The sequence below is a fragment of the Tenebrio molitor genome, chromosome 6, assembly GCF_963966145.1.
Source record: "Tenebrio molitor chromosome 6, icTenMoli1.1, whole genome shotgun sequence".
NCBI classification, from domain to species: domain Eukaryota; kingdom Metazoa; phylum Arthropoda; class Insecta; order Coleoptera; family Tenebrionidae; genus Tenebrio; species Tenebrio molitor.
In genome coordinates, this window is record NC_091051.1 from 3,981,711 (window position 1) to 3,997,632 (window position 15,922).

The following is a 15,922-nucleotide window of genomic DNA, read 5'->3' on the forward strand; positions in this document are numbered from 1 at the left end:
TAACGAGATCAATATTTAATTACAAGTTGAGTCTGCTCGATGCAGTGCGGCTTCTTATTTATTCCGGAGAAGACGAGACGCAGCTGCACCCCGTTCATCCACCTCGACAATTAATTCCCGCGCGTATTGTCCCCGTTGAGGGTCAAATTAGCGGCGAACTTGGTCATCGCTTGTGATGACCTCGCCGCAGACAAATAAGGACAAGAACTCTTGACTGTAACCCAGTTGAGAAAGCTCAACTGCAGGAGCTTTGTCTTCGACAGGATAATTAACGAAACGCAAAACCGGATCCGGAGACAATATTCCGGAGAGAACGCTCACCGCCGGTATCACGAGCGAAATTTAATTTTCTCGGATAAATTCGTGTTTTTTACGAAAAACTTGTGGGGTTGGTAATTGCTCGGCAACAAATTGCCACAGAAATAAGCCCCGAACCGAGCTGAAATTAGACTGACACGAGAGCGGCAATACGAGTTTGTGTGTCGATGCGAAGTCGTCGATAAAATGCAGTGGAAAGTCCGCTCGTTTCGTAGATCTGACGCTAAATGGCGCAGATAAGTCTGGTGGATGCGCTGGGCTAGCGCAAGACGCGAAAGAAACTGACGACAGACTTGTTCGGTGGTGTCGGCGAATCGGTACAATCGGCAATTGGGATTAAATTAGGATTTTTTCGGCGCGTCCACCGATTCTCAAAAAATGGTGGATGCGCTGGGTTAACTTGAAAATTAAACCAATGAAAGCTCTGTTCGATGGTGGTGTTGACGAATCGGTAGAATCGGCAATTGCGATTAAATTAGGAGTTTTTTCGGCGCGTCCACCGATTCTCAAAAAAACGGTGGATGCGCCGGATTAGCTTGAAAATTAAACAATTAACATCTATGGTTGCCACGGTGGAAACACGTCAAATCCGCTCATTTATCTGACGATAAATGGCGCAGATAAGTTTGGTGGATGCGCTGGGCTAGCGCAAGACGCGAAAGAAAATGACGGCGAATCGGTAGAATCGGCAATTGGGATTAAATTAGGATTTTTTCGGCGCGTCCACCGATTCTCATAAAATGGTGGATGCGCTGGGTTAATTTGAAAATTAAACCAATGAAAGCTCTGTTCGGTGGTGTTGACGAATCAGTAGAATCGGCAATTGCGATTAAATTAGGAATTTTTTCTGCGCGTTCACTGATTCTCAAAAAATGGTGGATGCGCCGGATTAACTTGAAAATTAAGCAATTAACATCTACGGTTGGCAAGTGCCACGGTGGAAATACGTCAAGTCCGCTCATTTATCTGACGATAAATGGCGCAGATAAGTTTGGTGGATGCGCTGGGCTAGCGCAAGACGCGAAAGAAAATGACGGCGAATCGGTAGAATCGGCAATTGGGATTAAATTAGGAATTTTTTCGGCGCGTCCACTGATTCTCAAAAAATGGTGGATGCGCCGGATTAACTTGAAAATTAAACCATTAACATCTATGGTTGGCAAGTGCCACGGTGGAAACACGTCAAGTCCGCTCATTTATCTGACGATAAATGGGCCAGATAAGTTTGGTGGATGCGCTGGGCTAGCGCAAGACGCGAAAGAAAATGGCGGCGAATCGGTAGAATCGGCAATTGGGATTAAATTAGGAGTTTTTTCGGCGCGTCCACCGATTCTCAAAAAATGGTGGATGCGCCGGATTAACTTGAAAATTAAACAATTAACATCTATGGTTGGGGAGTGCTGTGGGTGGCGGCGCACCTGAGACCCTCCCGTTCGGGAGACATCATCAAGTCGAAGAAGCTGCCGGGATCGGATCCCGTTGACAATCCCGGACCGGATGATTAATGAAAGGAAACCGCACCGCCGTCGTCTTTACCGTCATCCACGTCTCGCATAGACATTCGGAGATTATGGCGGCGGACCGTTCGCCTGATTTATTAACACATTCCTCGCTTTACCGTGGATCATTGAACATTCACATGGCGAACGATAATCAATATTTCAAACCAGATGCTAACGGGATAACTAGAGCCGAAACATTATCAAAGCTTATCTCTGTTCAATTACCGAAATGAAAATCGCCGCCGCCGCCGCGTCCCCTGTCAGCAAAAAAATTATACGCAACGACGCAGGTATACGCGTCCCGTTCCAGGCCAATTAAGCCCCGCGTACAAATTGTTTACGTAACGCCACCGTCGGATGAAAAACATCCCTGTTTAAAAATTTACGAGGTGCACTTGTGGCCTCGCCATTAAAATGAAATGTGCCCCTCGTTAATTTTCACGCTTGACCAGATTTCCGCGTTCCGATCAATATGCCAACAGTATTTAAAGCCAGTCGCCGGGACGGTTCTATTCTAGGAATGGGCAAAAATCTACCATGTCTAATGGACGAAACGATAAATTTCGTGATCGGTCCGCGGGGTCAGACTCGCCCCATCGATGGCGCTTTATTATTTATGGACGTCGTTTTCGCACTTTTGCATATTCCACGACCCTCTGGTGGGACTCGACCCGCCCGTAAATCAACTAATTACACCGATCGGAAAGTTTTAATTGATTAATCTGTTGACGATTGTGCGGGCTCCGGTTCGAACAGCGGAAGGGCAGATCTAATTTCGAAATTCGTGAAATTCATTTCGTTTGCAGGGATCCCCGAGACGACCTATCTGACCGCCCTGAAGAGCTTCCCCTCTTCGGTGAACCACTTCTTGAGCAACAGCGTCGAAGACGAGGTCCGTCCGGCCGTGCCCGTCTGCACCAACATGAAGAAGATGCGGTCGCCCTGTCGGTGCCACTTAGAACTGTGCATAGGTTGGTACCCTTGCGGCCTCAAGTATTGCAAGGGTAAAGGTCAATCGAAGAACTCGGTCATGACGTACCGTTGCGGCATCAAAACGTGCAGAAAGTGTCACCTGTTCGCGTACTACGTCGCGCAGAAACAGCAATGTCTGTGGGACGAATGACCAACGTGATGAACGACCGACCTCCCGCACGACGGTGTTGCCTTAATTGCTTTCATGACAAGGACCAACATGCCTTAGAATAATCTCTAGTTGTCGTAACTTGATCATCAACGTCTCTCGATCAAACTTCCGGACAAGACACGCGTGTTTATGATTTTTACGTGCCAAACTTGCTTTTCCGTTGTGTTTTGTCCGCGAGGCCGCGAACGGCACCGCATGGAGGCGGCCGCGACCGCGCCGCCTCCATGAAGCGCCCCAGCTCCATAAATGTAAGTATTTCATTTGCGACAGCCAATCATCAATGTACTTTACCTAATACGCTGCTTCTAGTGTACTGTTTGTTTAAATAAATGTATTTTTAATAGTTCGACTTTTGATGATGGCGGCGGACATTTTTCACCCAGCGTTACGGCGCATTTTTCAGACCCCAGGATAATATCGTCCCGGTCGCTTCAGGAATTGTTAAAAAGGTTTAAATGGCAGCTCATTTAACAGAAAAATCGACTTTCCACCGTAAAAACCGCACGAGAAAATGGCCTTCTATTTTTTACACCGTGTCCAAACACCCACCTACGCCCAGGAAAAAGCACTGGAAAGTGCTGATTTTTCACATTCCTCCCCCGGCCGGAATTCAGCTCAAATCTTGAGCAGAATTACAAAAATGCCTCGGAAATATCCCACCGTAATTACTTTCCCGGCTCGCGTCCAACTTTTCAAATTAAATAATTGATGAATGCTAAGATCGCCCCGCGCCCCCATAAAAATCGCCGATACTCGATTATTATTTTTTTTATGTAGGAACCGACGATTTGCCGCTTTAATCTTGGGTCGATGAAAACGTAGGCAGAATTGATGGTGACTGGAATTACTTCCAGGATATCAGTGTCCACTTCCTTATAAAAAATGAGCTCCAGTTTTTATACGGCACACGAACTCCGACGAAATTTTCCAGATAAAATGATATTAACAGCGTCGCTTTAAGTGGACCAAAAAGGAAAACTTTCAGACGTCCCCTATGATAAATACACCGGACGAATCCTCGAGGAACTTTCCAGGCGAAAAACACCTCGAGACAAAAAATTAATAAGCAAACGGGAAATTTTCTATTCTGCACCGAAACTTCCAGGGGAAGTCCTTGGTGACGACTCCCACAACGGTCAGATCCAACCTTGACCTTGACTCGGTGGTGGCGGTTTTGTTTTCAACTGTCTGTGACGTGCAGCGCCACCGTGCGACTGCCGTCTGCAAACGTTGTGCAAGTGGCGCCACCGTGCGGCCAACAACTGTCCAACTTTCGTGTGCACTTGGGGAAGCCTTCCATATCTGGGACCGCCGCCGCCGCCGCGGTTTCGATGCAATTAATCCCTCGACGGTGCAGCACAGTGAAAGGGGCCGACAGCGAGACGAGGATGCCCTGTTGATAAAAACCAACCCGCTTCTCGTCTCCGCATAAATCCACCTTAAGACTTCGCGCAAGTTGGAGTGCAGTTTTGCATCAGATCTCCCAAGTTGGACAAGTTAGATGTATGCACTTCAAGGAAAACATCCACAGCTGCATTAGCGTGAGATTAGTGCGGCTCAAGGTTAAAAACGAATATCTCCGAAAGTCGGGGAAACGTCAAAACGGACGCCGTAAGTGCACCTCATTCGACGCCGCTCCTCCGGGAAATGGCGCCAGCGTCTCCGAGAGACAGACAGGCGGACGTATGGATCCGCTGCCGCTTTATAGGACAAAAGATTATTCTCTTTGCGTTGGATTCCGACGGGGAATACGCCGGTTAGACCTTGACACGCGGACGGCAAATAAAACAAGACGTTTGACAGACGTCGGACGCGACATCTGTGAACGTCGAGACGAAGAACCGTTAATAAGCGGTGCTTTTTGCGGCACGAACGTGGAAGCAACCCCCGCGACCGAGAAAAAACCTAATACCGTTCAAATTTAATGGGAGAAGCGATGTGCGGTGGTGCGGAGATTATAAAATAAAACTCATTCCGTTTTAATTAATTTTCGTAATAATAACCGCACGGTTAGGCCGAGAAAAAAGGGTCCCCGCGGAGGGCAAAAACGGGACATGAAACATACAAAGATGATTAACAAGACTCGTCGACCGAGTCGGAAAAACCACAACACAAACAAAACAGGGTTGTGGAGGCGGGGGAGGAAAAAAAAGTCCGGTGCCGCAGGCATTAATTTTCTATTTGGACGAAAGCGTGATGAAAATGGAATAAAGAAATAAAACAAGGCGACCCTTGGTGAGTGGCTGGGGGTTAAGCCGGCCACAGTGCGTCGCCTGCGAGATTCCCACGTCCTCGATCCCGCTTAAAAGTTAACACCGACTGCGGAGTTCGCTTTGGATTCGAGATCGAACCCCCAAAAACCACACTTCGTCGTCGTCCGCGAGATTTTTCACCGTGGTCGTAACGGCCGTCGCGCTTTGCCACATCTTGTTTAATGTCCCGAAGAATGAAGCCGGTTGTAAATGGCCGGAGCGACCGAAAACGGAGAAATGAAACGTATAAACCGCAAGGTTATGGATTCCAGTCTGTGTTTTAGCTTCATAAAATACTCTTCTCGTTATTCCCCTAATGTGATGCTTCTCGAATAAAAAGACCCCAGAGGAAGGCGTCCCGTAATAATTTATTTATCGCCCGGACGGGATGGCACGGTCGCGGTTTGCGCAAACACGCGACTCCCGTCCAGGAGGAGATCTACGATTCATTCGTAAACAGAGAAAGCCACCGGAGCGACTCCCAAAGTGTGAGAGCGTCATTAATAAGGGAGGAAGAGCGTCGGGAGATCCGCCAGGGAGGCGAGAGCGAACAATCACCTGATCGGAGGCGGCTTTCGCCGATTCGGATCTGTTAAAACGAGAAAATTGGGTAGAGTCGGCCGATGTCTGCGGGGGCGGCTCGAGGGACACCTTTTGTTCTTGTTGATTTGGAAGAAATTTTATATTAAAAAAAAAGTGTGATAAATCGAGTTAAATCTGTCGATATCTTCGGTAAGGTAAGCTAATCAAATGAAAAAAACCTGTTATAACGCAACGAGTGTGTAATAAAGAAAACTGAAAAATATGTTTTGTACTGGAAATCGAATGTAATAATGTAATGGATATAATGATATCATTCGTTCAATAGGCTTTGTGGTGCTGAATAGACTGAATGCTTTTATGATCAATCAATTCAATCAAATATTTCCTACAAACATTTCGATTAGTTACCGTCTAGGAAAAAGTTAATGAATTAATTAATCCCGGCAGTCAGACAGGTGCTTTTTTTGTTAAAGTTATCACCAAGAAACAAATTAATGAATGGAGCGAATGAATTAATGCCGCTTTGATGAATAAATCTATTGAGTCTTTACTAAAACAAATATTTTTCAAAAAAAAGAGTGATAAGCGCACTCTTTTTTTTAGACCGCACGACAGAAGTGAAAACTTCTATGAAGCTCGTTACTGATTTTAAGTAATATGTATGTGGGATATAGTTTAAGCAAACAAGATTTGTAACAACTTTTAATGATAAATTGTAATGTCTCTCGAAAATACAACGTCAAACATAATAAACTTCTCCTCGCCCACTATCCATTTCCTACAACTCGGCCATCCTGAAATTCGTTCGCCTCGAACGAGTCAAGATCTTCTTGACACCAGGGCTTCATCATCTCAGCGCATGATTTGGTTGTTCTCGGACCGTCATGTGTGCCGATCTTCTTAACATCATAGCGGTCATTTCCAATTTTCTTGATTACTTCATACCGACCTAAATATTTGGGCAGTATTTTGGCATTAGTCTTAAATTGGGTTCTTTTTCTTTTGATGGCAACTTGGTCTCCAGGTTTATATTCTCTTGCCATTTTACGTTTCCTATTGTAATTCTTGATGTTTTCCTCGTGGATCTTCTTAATCTGTTGTTTCGCTTCTTTGCGCAGTTCATATCTTTCTTCAATTAGAGTAACAACTTCTCTTTCAGAATTTTCAATCTTATCTTCAGAAACATCAACAGAACAAACATCTTTTTCTTCATTTTTGCAATTCAACTCGTTTGGCATTTTGTCGACAGCTTCAACCAGTCTTCTTCCCAAGTTGTCAAAATCTTCTTCAACTTTTTCGGTGCTTCCTTCTTCGCAAGCCTCCACTTCCTTATCTTCAAGGTTGACCTGAGTAACATCATCTTCATTTTTAGGTATATTGGAGTTAATTTCTTTTGCTATTTTATCCACAGCTGCTTCTAGTTTTCTTCCTAAACTTTCTATATCTTCATTCGTGATTCTTTTTTCTTCACCGGACCCAAATGTTTCGCCCAAATTTTGATTTTCTTCGCTCTCCACACCAACGTCATCTTCAGAGCTTGTAATTTTCAGTGCATCATTTAGATTCTCTTCAGTATCTTCAATTTTGTCTTCATCTGAAATTTTCTTCGAAACTTCACCTTCTGGTAATGCATTATTTTCCTCTGTTGTATTCTCATCTTCTGCTGCGATTCTCTTTTGTACTTTCTTTTCATCATTCAGTAAGTTTGTTTCTTTCATTTCGGTTACATTTTCAGTTACCATCACTCCTTCGGAATTCATGATTAACGTTACTTGATTCAAGATTGGTCTTCCAATTATGAGATTTATGTCATTTATGGAGATTGCTTCATCTGATACAATGTGAATTTCGGTCACAAGTTCGCAATTATCAATGTTTATTTTTGTCGAAAACTTTCCAAGTGTCTTTACCTTTCCATTTCCTAAACCAGTGAGTGTAAGTGGAGTTTCTTCAAAGCGTGGTGCACCTATTTTCAAAAAAGCACTTGCCTTAATTAAATTAACGTCACTTCCAGTATCGATTAGAGCTTCAAAATCTGTACCACAAAGTTTTACATTTTTGAAATTTCTTGAATTTACTCGATCTGTTACTTCTCTGTTGCAGATTTCATGATTTTCAGGTGGTTCTTCGTCTTGCAATGAATTTGACAAATACACTGTTGGGGATAATTTCTTTTCAATTTCGCTTTGTTTCTTCTGGTTATTATCTTCGTTACATTCTTTTGCACGATGTCCATAATTATTACATTTAAAGCACTTTGTTCCCTTCTCTTTGAACTTGCAATCTGTTGATCTATGGCCTTTTAAACCACAATTGAAACAACGAATTTGCTTGCCTTCTTCTTTTTTATATTTCATATCTTGCTTCTTCATTACTTCTTCTTTAATCTCCGGTTCTTTCTTAGTTTTAAACATCTTCATTGAATTTTCTCTCAACGATTCGAAAATTTGAAGTTTTCTTTTAAACTCTTTTAAGTTATTAGCTCCGTAGAGAATAATTTTGTTACTCGTGTCGTCGGTGATGCCATCAATAGTATATTGGATAAGTGCATTATCTTCTACATTACCTCTTGAGGCCAGTTCTTTCATAATCAAAAAATATTCCTGAACAGTTTCTTTCTTCTGAATTTTTCTTGACGATAACATCTGATGTAAATGTGCGCTATTGAGTCGAGTTGAGAATTCAGACAACAAAGCTTCTCGCAGTTGACTCCAAGTAGAGATACCACATTCACTCTGTATATAAAGTTTAGCAAGACCTTTCAAAGATTTCTTGGCGAAAATGAATTTCTGTAATCGACCCCATCTTAACAAAACGGAAGTATCTTCAAAGTCTTGAATCCATTTTTCTACAGGATACTCGTCATTACCACTAAAAGGACGAATTGAATCTTCCACATCTCTAAAACTTAACGGAAAACATGAATTGCATTTTGCATAATCGTCATCTTCATCATCGTTGTGTCTGCTGCTTTCGAGGTTATTTACCCTTCTTAATCTTCTTTGATTTCTCTCTTCATCTTGGTCATCTTTGGTATTATTTTCTTTTTTCTTAGAGGTTGTGACTCTTCTTTCTTTGTTACTATTTTTCTTCTTTGAAGCTGTTACCACGTCATATTGCTCTGCATCGTCTTTATCGTCTTCATCATCGTCTTTATCATCTTCATCGTCTTTATCATCTTCGTCATCTTTATCATCTTCGTCGTCTTCATTTACTTCATTTTTCTCCAACATGCTAAGGTTCATTAAGTGGCAGCAAATTTTTCTTGATAGCTCGTCTTCGTCACCATCATTGTCGAGACAGAGAAGATTAGTAATAGAAATCAACTCTCTTACTTGCAAAGTCTCAACCACGTATTCTAGTTTGGTCTCAAATTCTTTAGAATTTTCGTCGAAATCGAATCCTTTGAATGTGCGCAGCCTTGATCTGTTTTTTCGATCACCTTCTGATTCGAAAATAAACATATGAAGGGCTTTAATCGACTTCACAGGAGCATTTTTAATATTGTCTCTGATAAAAGCAATTTCACCCAATGATGTCATTTTTTTTTTAATTTCCTCGTAACTGTCACTTGTTTTTCACTTTTCCGTAAAATAATTAGAATTCCTCTAATTTATCACCGTTCTTCTTTCTACAATTCTCTGTTTATCTTGTTTCTATCCCGGTTGAGCCCCCAAAATTTGTGGGATATAGTTTAAGCAAACAAGATTTGTAACAACTTTTAATGATAAATTGTAATGTCTCTCGAAAATACAACGTCAAACATAATAAACTTCTCCTCGCCCACTATCCATTTCCTACAACTATAGTCCAATTTTTACCCTTTTGCGATGACGTCATTATCTAGTAACTTTACGTATGTTTGAGCTAGGATCAGAAACAAATTTGAATTGATCATAAATAACTATAAATGTGTCAAATTTGTTGACAATTGCTTCGAAAGGTTATGTTTGTAATCAATGTAATAAGTGAAAGAAATTAAAAATTGTCAAATTGACAGGAGCATAAAATAACCTCAAAGTGATCATCAATAAATAAACGTGCCTTTTTTTTGTTTTTTTCTGTTTCTGTCGTTTCAATAAAGAGAAAGCGAGGAAGGACATCGTGACGTCACCTCAAAAGGGTAAAAATTGGACTATACCTACCTATTCTATAAAAAATATATCATTATGGATGATAGTACTTGGAGGAATAAGGAGCAAGGCATAAATAATTAATATTATTTAAATCCAATGCAGTTTTTAAATAAACATCAAAAAGCTGTATTTTTCAATAGAAACTGCAAATACGTCCGCTTTTAGACGTCAACACTGTGGCAAAATTTGTGAGGTTAGGTTTGGATGTTTAAGTTTTATTTTCTTGACGATGATATTGAACACAACACAAGTTTTCATAGCAATACCCTGTATGATGATAATTTGTCCATTTTCCTCTTCATATTTTGCTACACAAAATTTTTCCAATAGATGAATTGTTGAAGCCATATAATTGAGAATTACGTATGAAATCCTACATTCATCTGTAAACTTACAATATTTGTCCTGTCTTTATCGTTTATATTATATAAAACTATACAGGGTATTTCACGAGGGATAATGAGCCTGACGGAATAATAAATTCAACCCACAATACATTTTCAAAAAAAGCCGGACATTTTAATGACAGTAGCCAGCTTTTTTCGGAAATATAGTGTGGGTTACATTTTAAATTACGTCAGGCTCATTATCACTCGTGAAATATCCTGTATATCTATACAGTTACTCCTGCACCTCTGCACTGAGGTCAGTCAGGTCACAACACATCGTACAATGAAAATTTAAAATTTACAAGTGACGCACAGTTGATTGTTTTTCGCTCGCTCCGCTAAAAAACTCGACTCCCTTGATTTTAGCTTGCCGTGTCGTGCTGCGAACGATTTTCGCTGATCTGCGAACGATTTTCCGATTTTAGCTTGTGCTGCGAACGATTTTACCGTGTCGCATGAAAAAAAATAATTCACTGCTCGGGAATAAAATGTATGTGGCGCGCCTAACGAAGTTTTCACTTCAAAAATTTGCCTTTTTGCTGAAGCTATCATGAACAAAAAAAAATAATGAATGTGAATTCACAAATCTATCTCAACATTAAATCAGACAGTTGGAAAACAATATGAACTGTAAAAATGATGGTTGCGCCGGAAAACACACAATATTAATTTAATAGACTTTGTGATGGCGAATGGAACAAAGAATATAAAAAGTTGTAACATGCCACATTAAACCCAATATTATGTAAATTATAAATTGCAAAAATATTCGTTGCGCCGTTGGAAAACATTTTCATTCAATTTTTCTGTTATTGCTGGCATCTCGCAACGTTGATGAAGCTGTAGGTGCTCCCTCTACTATAATTTCTATCCGGAGCCATCCCAGGACATCCTAATTTTTCTGCACCCCATACCCGATTTCTCCCTCTGTATTATTTTTCCAAACGAAAATACACACAACGTCGACTCGCTCGTTCCGCTCCCTGGCTCGGATAACTGGATTCTTTAAAGCAAATTTTCACGATGCTCCTTGCCATTATCCTGTGGCGTATTATTCCGTATCACGATGTGCGTCCCCCGCCTAACCCGAAAAACAATCCTCGTCCCGAAACATCTTTCGGCTCTTTCAAATCGTCGACTCGTGCGAAGACGTCTGGGACATTTAACTCCCCCAATAAAAATTCAATAACGACCCTGTCGATTATTTGGAGGAGGTTATCTGAGCAAGACGTGACAAATTGAATGTAAATGCAAATAGTCGCTGCCGTATCAAAAATCGTTTTACGGCGCTAATGGCGCCACGACAAAACTCTTTGATTTACTCCGCTTTTTTTTTCTGCGGGAACTGAAAAAACGACCTTTCTGTTGTTGGGAAGTGGCACGGCGGCGTCTTTTACCCCGGGGCGACCTTTAACCCGACGCCAATAACTCTCCATATTGGCCTGTCAGAAATGGAATGCGACAAACGAATGAGCGATATTGCCTCCCACTTATTGATACTTTCCTTTTCTCTGTGCGGTTTCCGATTCTCTCCCTCCTGGTGGTTGCCCCGCTAAGGAGAGTTTCCAACGAGTGCACCCCGCTACAAGAATCGCGCAATCGGATTGCGTATTGTTGGTTGCATAACTGTCTACTTTACAAACTTCAATTTATTTGAAGTCTTCCGCGAACATTTTCTAAATACTCGTTCGTTAGCTGCGGAACGTTATACAGTCTCGGTCATAAATCGGCGTGCAACAGACGCTTTTGCCAGGAATTACATTCTGGATTGCACACAGAGGGCCCATAATGCGGTTAATTAGACAGGGGGCGCTTCGACTGTACAGCCTCCCTTTCAATATCAAAATGAACGAGACGCAAACAGAAACACATTTTTGCAGACGACGAAGAAGGCGGTGGACCGCATTAAACCGGTGTTTACCAGTGATTTATCGGCGAAGAAGTTTTCGCGAGGGGGGGACAAAATTCCGTCCAACTTCTCGCAACTTTAAAAGCTACACAATTGAATTAGGAATACTTTTTTTGCCGCAACAACGTCAACTTCGCCTCGTATTTGCTGTTGCGTTCAATTAGACTCGTCCGATGTTGGGGGCGAGTCGAAAATTTTCCACCGATATGTTTACCTTGTGTCTGAGCAAATTACAATGGCTTTCTACAACTTGGGAGAAACTTGCATCGGAGCAATCGATATTCCGATGTCGGGGCTGAGTTGATGTTTGCCCGAAGTTGTTTACTTGTGCTGTGCTATAGATCCAATCCTCGATGTGTAAGCCAATCTGCCAAAGCAATTAGTTATGCTGCGGCTCGGAGATAGGTACGGCGCAGCTCTCGATGGGGTTTGCTTCATTTCGTTTTTTGCACTTGCCAGTCGAAGCTTTAATCAAGCTCTCGGCGCGTTTACCCCCCTCGTCACCACAAAAAATTACTTCTTTAGGAGGACGAAACTACTATAGTAGATTCCTTAAAAAATGATGTGCTAAAGGGGCCTTACTAGTAGTGACGAATGCAACCCACAACACGCCGTCCACGTACGACTTTTCGATTTTCCCCACTTCATCTCTGCGGGTCTGGTGGAAAAAAGGGCGGTGGGCAGCAGCCCCGAAGCCGAAAATACGGCGATCTGGCGTAAATAAATAAGGGTGAAAGGTTATTACACAAAAACCTACCCAATTAACAAAGGGATGAGAGGCATTTATTAGCCAGTCCTTCAGCTCGACCGTTTTCCCACATCAAAAATTCAAATTTAAATTATTTTCAGTCACAATCCGGCCAGAAAGCAATTACCGAGGGGTTTTGTGTTCAACATCGACGTTCACATTTTGAATAAAACCCATTAAAATTTTATAGCTAATATTCTAAAAACATCTATTAATAGTGAAATTGTTTGGGTGAAAAATTACCCAACAAACGAATGATTATTATGATTAAACTACGATATTAAGTTGTGGAGAATAATAAATTTGTTAAATGACGACAAACCATCAATTATCCCCCGCCATGCCCTACACGTAAACCCCAAACGACCCTACCTCGACGCGAGATTTATTAAAAGGTCGGTGAAACAGTTAGTGTGAAATAAAGTTGCGGGAATTGCGTGCAGGCATTAGTATTACCATAATTTTTTGATATTTCTTCGGAGATGGTGATGGCGGCTCGAAAAAATCTGTCCAGCGCCACCTATCGGCGAGAACCCAAGAAAAGAAATGACGTGACAAATATGAAACAACCTGTAATACCGACATTGAAACGTCAATGTCAAATTCACCGGTACAGTGTTTACGTGTTGACGTTTCTCACGGCTAATTAAAAACTCGTTTTAAAACAATACCACACGATATTCGGCCCGATTCCAATGAAACGTTAACGAACAGAACCCCTATGAGTTAGGTAAGTCCCGATTCGAGACCACCGTGTCGAATTAAACTCATTCCACATTTGCAGTACTCGACGAACATTCACCGAAAAAATGGTCGTTATGCGCCTGTATTTGAGCAGAAAATCACGAACAATTAGGATAGCTTTCGGCGTACTACTCCTGCTGTTTATTCTGTACCTCCTGTCAACGTACAACCGGGAGAACAGTTACAATTTTGAGTCGCCGATCGCCGCGCGACTGTCGCACCGCGAACGCCCCAAATTGGTCACAGGTTTGGGTAATTTCGAACCGAAAGAAATAGAAGAACGGGAGGGTCCCGGCGAGGGTGGTAAACCTCACCACTTGCGTCAAGACCAGCAGAATGACGCCGACCAATCCGAGTCTGAGTATGGGATGAACGCCGCTTGTTCCGACGAAATCTCGCTGGATAGAACGATATTGGACACGCGCCTCGCCGAATGCAAACACTGGGACTACCCCGAGAAGCTCCCCACGACCAGCGTCATCATAGTGTTCCATAATGAGGGCTGGTCGGTGCTCTTGAGAACCGTCCACTCGGTTCTGAACCGGTCGCCGCCGTACGTCCTCGAAGAGGTCCTCCTCGTCGACGATTTCAGCGACAAAGAGAACCTCAAGAGTCGCCTGGATAACTACATCGAGCAGTTCAACGGAAAAGTGCGGCTGATCCGCAACACCCAACGCGAGGGCCTGATCAGGACGCGATCCCGCGGCGCGAAAGAAGCCAAAGGGGAAGTGATCGTCTTCTTGGACGCCCACTGCGAGGTCAACACCAACTGGTTGCCCCCGCTTCTCGCCCCCATCTACAGAGACCGCACCGTGATGACGGTTCCGGTGATCGACGGCATCGACCACAAAACCTTCGAGTACCGTCCGGTGTACGGCGAAGACCGCCACTTCCGCGGCATCTTCGAGTGGGGCATGTTGTACAAGGAGAACGAAGTGCCGCAGAAGGAGCTCAACACGCGGAAACACAACAGCGAGCCGTACAAGAGCCCCACTCACGCCGGCGGCCTCTTCGCCATCAACCGCGAGTACTTCCTCGAGCTGGGGGCGTACGACCCCGGCCTCCTGGTCTGGGGCGGGGAGAACTTCGAGCTGAGCTTCAAGATCTGGCAGTGCGGCGGCAGCATCGAGTGGGTGCCGTGCTCCCGCGTGGGACACGTCTACAGGAGCTTCATGCCGTACAACTTCGGCAAGCTGGCCCAGAAGAAGAAGGGACCTCTCATCACCATCAACTACAAGCGCGTCATAGAGACCTGGTTCGACGACAAGTACAAGGAGTACTTCTACACGCGCGAGCCCATGGCGCGCTTCCTCGACATGGGTGACATCACCGAACAGCTCGCCCTGAAGAAGCGACTCAACTGCAAGAGTTTCCAATGGTTCATGGAGAACGTGGCCTACGACGTCCTCGACAAGTACCCCGAGCTGCCGCCCAACATCCACTTCGGCGAGATGCGCTCGGTGGCGGTCAGCAAGTGTCTGGACACCCTGGGTCACGCTCCGCCGTCGCTGATGGCCATCCAGCACTGCCACGGTTTCGGCAACAACCAGCTGATCAGACTGAACGCGAAGGGGCAGCTGGGGGTGGGCGAGAGGTGCATCGAGGCCGACGCCCAAGGAATCAAGCTCGCTTTCTGCCGCATGGGGACGGTCGACGGGCCCTGGCTCTACGACGAAAACACCCACACCATACTCCACAGGGTGCACAAGAAGTGCATAGCGCTCCACCCCCAAACCTCGCACCTCTCCTTGATGCCGTGCGACGTCAACAACGCCTACCAGCAGTGGACGTTCAAGGAGATCAGGCCGAAATGGTGAAGACCGCACCCGACAAGCTTCCAACTCATCCGATTCTGTTGATTTTTCCGATTTTATTTTTTACATATCAGGATTATTTCCTCTCCAATGAATGAGTACTTACGTTTTTGATCAATCAGAATGTGCCTTATACGTGTAACGAAACGACTAGTTGTGTAAATACTTTTGTAACAACGTTTTTATATTTATGTAAATTGGGAAAACTGGTTGACTGGTTACTATAGGATAGGGAGTATTTACCCGCCTGAATATTATTTATTGAGGATCCGATCCTGCATTTTTTTTCATTTGGGAAAACCCCCAACATTTCGTATATCGAATAAGGTAGACGCTTCATCTTGTTTCTTTTGTACATAAGTCAATAAACGTATCAAATTCTTAAGAACCGTCTCTCGATCCCCCTTTCTCGTGATAAGGACT

The 15,922-nt window shown here is 43.5% G+C and overlaps 2 protein-coding genes across 2 annotated transcripts in view; both read left to right on the plus strand.

Annotated features, from left to right (window-relative positions):
• oaf (out at first) overlaps nucleotides 1-3,307 on the plus strand; it is an 85,782-nt gene extending 82,475 nt beyond the window's left edge. The window contains exon 4 of the mRNA XM_069050147.1: nucleotides 2,627-3,307. Coding sequence (XP_068906248.1) covers nucleotides 2,627-2,943 — 317 coding nt within the window. The 3' untranslated portion in view covers nucleotides 2,944-3,307. The remainder of the gene's footprint in view (nucleotides 1-2,626) is intronic.
• A 10,203-nt stretch (nucleotides 3,308-13,510) lies between these two features.
• Nucleotides 13,511-15,887, plus strand: Pgant7 (N-acetylgalactosaminyltransferase 7). The gene is made up of 2 exons (XM_069050827.1): nucleotides 13,511-13,671; nucleotides 13,726-15,887. The coding sequence occupies exon 2, from the start codon at nucleotides 13,751-13,753 to the stop codon at nucleotides 15,500-15,502; it is 1,752 nt and encodes a 583-aa protein (XP_068906928.1). The 5' UTR covers nucleotides 13,511-13,671; nucleotides 13,726-13,750; the 3' UTR covers nucleotides 15,503-15,887.
• Nucleotides 15,888-15,922: the final 35 nt, after the last annotated feature.

Bases quoted from the DNA above. Each gene is read 5' to 3' on its own strand.
- Pgant7 (XM_069050827.1), top strand. From the start codon at position 13,751: ATGGTCGTTATGCGCCTGTATTTGAGCAGAAAATCACGAACAATTAGG.